A 6964-nucleotide genomic window follows, 5' to 3' on the forward strand; every position below is an offset into this window, starting at 1 on the left:
TCGGCTCAAGTGAGAGAAGCTCGCCAATACAGCAAGCGGCCATCGGGTGACGCCCTTGAGCAAAACCGTAGAAGAAGACGAGCCCTCAACTTGTGAATGGCGTCGATTAGCACAATTAGCATCGAGGCGGACACTTGAAATGGCGCCTGTCAGCTGAACAGTAAGTTTCTCTTTTCTTATTTCTCACAGTTAAAGACAATACGAACGTCGTCATCCTCTTTCGTCTCCCTTGCTTGACTTTGTTTCACTTCCGGGCCGCTGAACGACGCGGCTAGCTAACGGCTAGCAGCTAGCTCAGTTTTGGGTGTGTGACGTCACTGACAAGGAAACAAGTGTGCGAGTCACGTCTGTTTTGACAACAAACTTGAGCAAATATGTTTCCTTTTATTTAATCAATACATGAAGTTTAAAGGGACAGTTTATCATATTTACTGCCTCTTACTGGTACAATAAAACTTTAATTCTTTAAAAAAAATAAAATCCCTACCACACATTTAATTCCTCAATTTTTACAAGTTATTAGGTGACCAAACCCCCTGATGCCAAAATTTAAGTATTGGGTATGTTGGAAATTCTCATCTCATCTCATGGAGCCCATCCCAGCAATCATCGGGCAGTGGGCAGGGGACACCCTGAACTGGTTGCCAGCCAATCACAGGGCACGCGGGGACAGACAACTCACTCGCAATGTTGGAAATTAATTATCAAAATGTACCGTTTACCAAATTGTTCGAATTAGTTATCTCACTCCATCAACCAAACACAATCTACATTCACCCAACAATTTATGCACGCTCGTTTCTTGAGGGAAAAATAAACAGTAAAGCGGACATTTCCACACGGGGGCAGATTTATTTTCCCTAACAAAAGGACTAAGTGAACTCCATCGGAGACGGCCGAAGAAGCGACGTTGGAGTCTCTGGGAAGCCTTTTTCTGAAGTCCTTTAGCTTTCCGGTGTGCCGGCTCCTCCCATGGGCGTGCCAAGGAAGCCCAACGTGGGCTTCACAATCTCATAGACGAGCGTCTTGATGTCTGGCTTCCTCAAAACAACACCGGGCCTTTCTGCGTCAACAGCGTCTGGGTGTGCTGATTATCTTATCAGCAGAACGTCCCGTTTCTGTAAACAACCTCTTCCACCACTTATGCCTGCCCTGAACTTTCACTGCTCATTGAATAAAGGCACAGTCAGTAAATAACTATAGCATTAAACTCAATAAATGTAACTTGTATTCAATTGTTTAAAATCCTTTATAGTCAAATGTATAAAATCCTTCAGGTATGACTCGGCCAAGGCTTAAAACTGTGACTTCACAGTTCCAGGGGGGGTGCCGAACTCTAAGGCCACAAAGATCTTAGCCTTGAACCTGGCTTGTAATTTGGGTCAGGCATAAAATGTAAAGTGTTAGTTTAGGACCGGGCTGGACTTTTTGTTTGCTGCCTTTTTTGTAATTATCCAGCCGTCATTGTTCTATGTTTCTTTTTCTTTGTGGGGGTTTTGTACAGTTCAGCATTCATGCTTGGCATTGTCAGACAGAGAGAAGCGGGGGGCGGAGTGGGCCAATATCACCCTTTCTCCTTCTGAGTCCTCACAAATAAAATGTGAAAAGATCTTTCCTCTACAGGCCGCACTAGCGAAAGTTCGGGAGTCGCAACGATTGGTCCTGATTGTCCGTCGCTTTTGCGCAGGTACGGCGGGAGCGACCAATCACGTGCGGTGTGGGCGGGGTCGGCGGCCATGTCTTTGATCGAGGGCGTGGGCGACGAGGTGACGCTCTTGCTAGCGGCGTTAACGGCGGCCGTCGTCCTCCTGCTAGCTTGGGCCTCCACACGCACCTCGGAGCCACCGAGGGCCCCGGAGACGCCCGAGCGTCCCTCCGCCGGGGCCCCTTCCGAACCGGAGCCACCCTCCGGCCCCGCCCCCGCGGACGACAAAGGCGGGGCTTCGGCCGACCCCGGCAGGAACATGGTGCTCAGACTCAAGTTCCTGAACGACACGGAACGGCTGGCGCACGTCGGACCGCAGGACACCATTGGCTACATCAAGAGGTAACGTTAGCGAACATTGACAAAGGAGGCGGAGCCTGGCCAGATACACAATCTGTGATTGGTCACCATTATGCTCTTTATTTCAAAAGCATTAGCGTTTGTCACCCATTTTTTGGTTGCTGTTTTGAAAATGACCGTGGCATAGTCATTTTTCACAAAAACATTTAAAATATCTCTCATTCGCTGCACCGCTTATCCTCAGAAGGGTCGCGGGGGTGCTGGAGCCCATCCCAGCAATCATCAGGCAGTGGGCAGGGGACATCCTGAACTGGTTGCCAGCCAATCGCAGGACACACGGGGACAGACAACTCACTCGCTCAGTCACACCTAGGGACAATTTGGACCGGCCAATTCACCTGAAATGCATGTCTTTGGAATGTGGGAGGAAACCGTAGTGCTCGGAGGAAACCCACGCAAGCACGGGGAGAACATACAAACCCCGCACAGTAAGGCCGGTGGCTGGATTTTGAACCCACACAGGAGGTTCCCAAGACCTTAGAACTGTGTTTAAATTATCCCTCTCCTTAATGGTACATCGTATAACATTTGACCACTAGCTGTATTGTGTCTAAAAAGGGGTGCTACAAAGCACAAGGAAGAATAAAAAGTACAGGTTTTGCGCATATTCCTACATGATAATTGATAAAAACAAATCCGCAGGGTCGTTCGGGAGCCGAAAAAGATGACTCTTTTTAGTGAGCCACTTCTCCAAAAAGAGTTAGTGGGTGTGGCCTAAGCTTCCCTTTCTCCCCCTCCCCCTTTTAGAACCTACTTTTCGGGACAGGAGCATCAGGTTCGCCTCATCTACCGGGGCCAGGTGCTGCAGGACGATAGCGCCACCCTGACAGCGCTCCACCTAACACACAACACCGTGCTGCACTGCCACTTGTCGCGGCGTCCGCCGGGCGCAGCGGAAGGGGCCTCGCCCCCTGGCGGTCCTCCCGGCACCCGGCGGGCGGCACTGAACGCCGGGGGCCTGATGGTTCCCCTGCTGGTGGTCATGCTGTCCGTTTTGTGGTACTGCCAGATCCAATACCGCCATTTGTTCACGGCGCCCGCCTCCGCCTCGCTTTTGGGTCTCACCGTCTTCCTCAGTCTGCTCGCCGTCGGCGTATACCGACATTGACACGAGACGCCGACCGGACGCCACAGTGCCCTCCCGCCACCAGGTGGCAGCCAAGGATAGGCCATTAAATCATGGCCTGACGTTCTTTGTTTTTCATTTTTCCAAGATCAAACCTAAAAAACATAATTAAATAGGATTTGTCATGTTAAAATAGAAAAAAAAATAATCAAACACTAGGTTTTCCAAAAGCTTTTGAGCTGGGATTATAATTGCACACCCAAAAGTCTTTCCTCACAGACGTCCCGTTTTACTTGAGAGAAAAGCCTCGCTCCATCCCAGAGGTCGCAAACCTATGGCTCAGGAGCCATATACTGCTCTTTTCGTGAGAACATATGGCTTGGAAATCAAATTGTACTCATGCAAATCTCACCTCTTGCGTCCAAATTCTGACAAAAGCAGAATACTTGACGGTAGCACTAACAGTTTCATCGGTTTGCTCCAGTTTACAAAGCGCATACTCCTTACTACGGTTTACAGTCGAGGTGTCACACCAACAGACCTCGCTCTGGCTGTACGTTGCTAAGGAATCCTTTAAATAGAAGCTCATTAAACAATTGAGGTCCTTGTTGAGACACTGAAGGACAAAAACCAAAAGAAAAACTGTTAATAGACCGAAACATCAGCCAGGCTCACAGAGCAATTTGATTGGGTGAGAGGTAGAGGTGGTCGGAGCTATGCACACAGCGCACTTCTATCTGCCCAGCGCTGTCTGCACCGAAGGTAAATAAAATACGTCAATATTCTTGTTTGCGGTATTTTGTGACATTTTTACAAAATAACTGCTTGCACCTTGTTTTAAAACCCTTATTTATGAAAAAAAATGAAGGTCAAAACGAACCTCAACTCTTAAGTAATTGCGGGAAGGAGACAAGTTTAAAGTGCTTTATTTGTTGATATGGGACAGAGACTCTGGCATTATTATTATTTCATAAATGTTATATCGTCTAACATCACACACAGAGAAATAAATAAGCTGAAAAGAATGATTTTGTCTGGAGAGCTGGTTTGGCAGTTTGGTCGAAATTTGTCTTCAAATATTTGGTATGGCTCTCTAAAAATCAATTCAAAAAGTTTTGCTATTATGGCTCTTTGGGTCAAAAAGGTTCCCGAACCCTGCTCCATCCCTTTTTTTCAAAATGGTGACGTCAACATTTGGCTGTAAAAGTCTCCCATGACTTGACATGGATGACCACATACATTGGCACAAGTAGGGCTTTTCTCAAGAAGCCAATTCGGGCTGCACGATCAACCAAAATCGAATCTATATCACGATGTAGTGCGATAATGTCATCACAAGACACTGCACTTTTTTTAAGGATTCTGAGTTCCAGTTTGTCATTTGAGTGATGGAGTGTTTGGCCAACAAGAATCTTGGAGTTTAATAGCGCCGGCCAATCGGAAGCAGGTTATAACGGCACCAGCCAATAAAGGCGAGGCAAAGTCTGGAAGACGTGTGTGCATGGCTTTGATAGGTTGGTGGAAACTCTAGGTCAAACACCTGAGCCCACAACTGGCCACCCAAGCGGCTTGTTACATTGATTCATTAACTAATTCGGACTCTGAGGAAAGTCAGAAGAGTGCAAAGAAATGCTGATCACCAGTAGGTGCTCCGTGGATTGTTATGGCGTCCGGAAATTGACTCAGGCGTTGTTGGAACATTAAGCTAACAGCTAGGCTAACAACTATTGTGCCACCACTGCTGAACACGGCTAGTCACCAAGGCCAGATCCATTACCCATGAAATAGACGATTTGCTGCTGGTTGGATACTGCTACATTCGTGACTCTTGTATTTTGATCATCATGGTGACCTTGGAGGTTGCGGTTGCCAGTTGCTAGCATGTAGCTAGCCATCTGCTCTTTAAATCGCTTTCTGACACTGAAAGGAGTAGCCCTCTAATTTTGTTCTTTTGTATAATGACAATAAAGACCATTTATTCAACTGCAATTCTGTTCTTATTTGTAGATCTACAATTTATATTTTGTTACAGGCATATACTCTCAGTCTCTAAGGACGTCATTCAGAGACAAGTTTTCCCTGAAAACTAAACTAGCACAGAAATGCACTTTACTTTTAAAATCGAAAATCACATGATAATTCCAATATAGGTGTGAAAAATTGCAAATAGTGTGTTCTCCAAAATTGTCCAGCTCTAATGCCTATCCAACCAACCCACTAACTGACAAAGAAACCCCCAAACCGATTGACCAGCCCACTAACCAACCCCAACCATCCAACCAACCTTCTAACCAACCTAGCAACCCCTTAACTAACTGCCTAACCAACCACCTAAGCAGAAAACCCTCTAACTAACAGCTAACCCAACTAGCCAATGACACCACTAGTCACCAACTAAGCAATCTTTGTACTTACCATGAAAGCAAACCGGCAACCAACCAACACACTCACTAAGCAACCTCTAAACTAACCAAGAAAGTAAGCTCCTAACCAACAAACCAACCCCCTACTAACCAACCTGTCACCAACTAAGCAACCCCCAGACAAACCAAGCAAGCAACCCTTTAACTGTACAACCGATTCCCTCATCAACTAAGGAAGAAACCCCCTAACCAACCAATCCCTTTGCCATCTATGCAACCCCCTTGCTAACCAAGCAACCCACCTCCCAACTAATTAACCAGCCAACCAATTAACCCTTTAACCACCTAACCCTGTCACCAACTAACTATTGCTCTCCCTGATTAACTTAGAAAGTAAACCCCTACCAAAAAACCCACCTCTTAATCAACCAAGACTGTCACCAACTAATGCACACCCTGACAAACCAACCAAGCAACCCCTTAACTGTATAACCGATTCCCTCATCAACTAAGGAAGAAACCCCCATAACCAACCAATCCCTTTGCCATCTATGCAACCCCCTGCTAACCAAGCAACCCACCTCCTAACTAATTAACCAGCCAACCCTGTCACCAACTAACTATTTATCTCCCTGATTAACCAAGACAGCAAACCCCTAACCAACAAACCCACCTCTTAATCAATCAACCAACACTGTCACCAATCGATGCACCCCCTGTTTAACCAAGCAAGCTACAGCTTAACCAACCGCCTAACAACCACGTAACCCAACCTCTAACCAATGAACCAACCAATCCCCTAACTAACTAACCAACCCTGTCACCAATTGATGCACCCCGCTTAACCAAGCAAGCTAAAGCTTAACCAACCAACTGCCTAACAACCACGCAACCCAACCCCTAACCAATTAACCAACCAATCCCCTAACTAACTTACCAACCCCGTCACCAATCGATACACCCCCGGATTAACCAAGCAAGCAACATCTTAACCAGCCAACCGCCTAACAACCACGCAACCCAACCCCTAACCAATAAACCAACCAATCCCCTAACTAACTTACCAACCCCGTCACCAATCGATACCCCCCTGATTAACCAAGCAAGCAACATCTTAACCAACCAACCGCCTAACAACCACGCAACCCAACCCCTAACCAATAAACCAACCAATCCCCTAACTAACTTACCAACCCCGTCACCAATCGATACCCCCCTGATTAACCAAGCAAGCAACATCTTAACCAACCAACCGCCTAACAACCACGCAACCCAACCCATGAACCAACCAACCCCCGAACTAACCAACCCTGTCACCAATCGATGCACCCCCTGATTAACCAAGCAAGAACCCCCCTTACAGCCAACCAATAAACTAAGCGAGCGAGCACCCCTCTAAACGGGCAACCCCCTAACTCACCACCCAAACAAGCACCGTGAACCGTGACGTCATGCACTGATGATGTGCAG

General features: G+C 46.9%; 1 protein-coding gene across 1 annotated transcript; it reads left to right on the plus strand.

The window, feature by feature from the left end:
- tmub1 (transmembrane and ubiquitin-like domain containing 1) lies at positions 1-3573 on the plus strand. Its single transcript, XM_088350617.1, has 3 exons — positions 1-160; positions 1688-2047; positions 2813-3573. Exons 2-3 carry the CDS (start codon positions 1737-1739, stop codon positions 3171-3173), a joined length of 672 nt encoding a protein of 223 aa, XP_088206743.1. The 5' UTR covers positions 1-160; positions 1688-1736; the 3' UTR covers positions 3174-3573.
- Positions 3574-6964: the final 3391 nt, after the last annotated feature.

The sequence above is a fragment of the Urocampus carinirostris genome, chromosome 1 (assembly GCF_059441175.1).
Source record: "Urocampus carinirostris isolate Australia breed hairy pipefish chromosome 1, RoL_Ucar_1.0, whole genome shotgun sequence".
NCBI lineage: Eukaryota > Metazoa > Chordata > Actinopteri > Syngnathiformes > Syngnathidae > Urocampus > Urocampus carinirostris.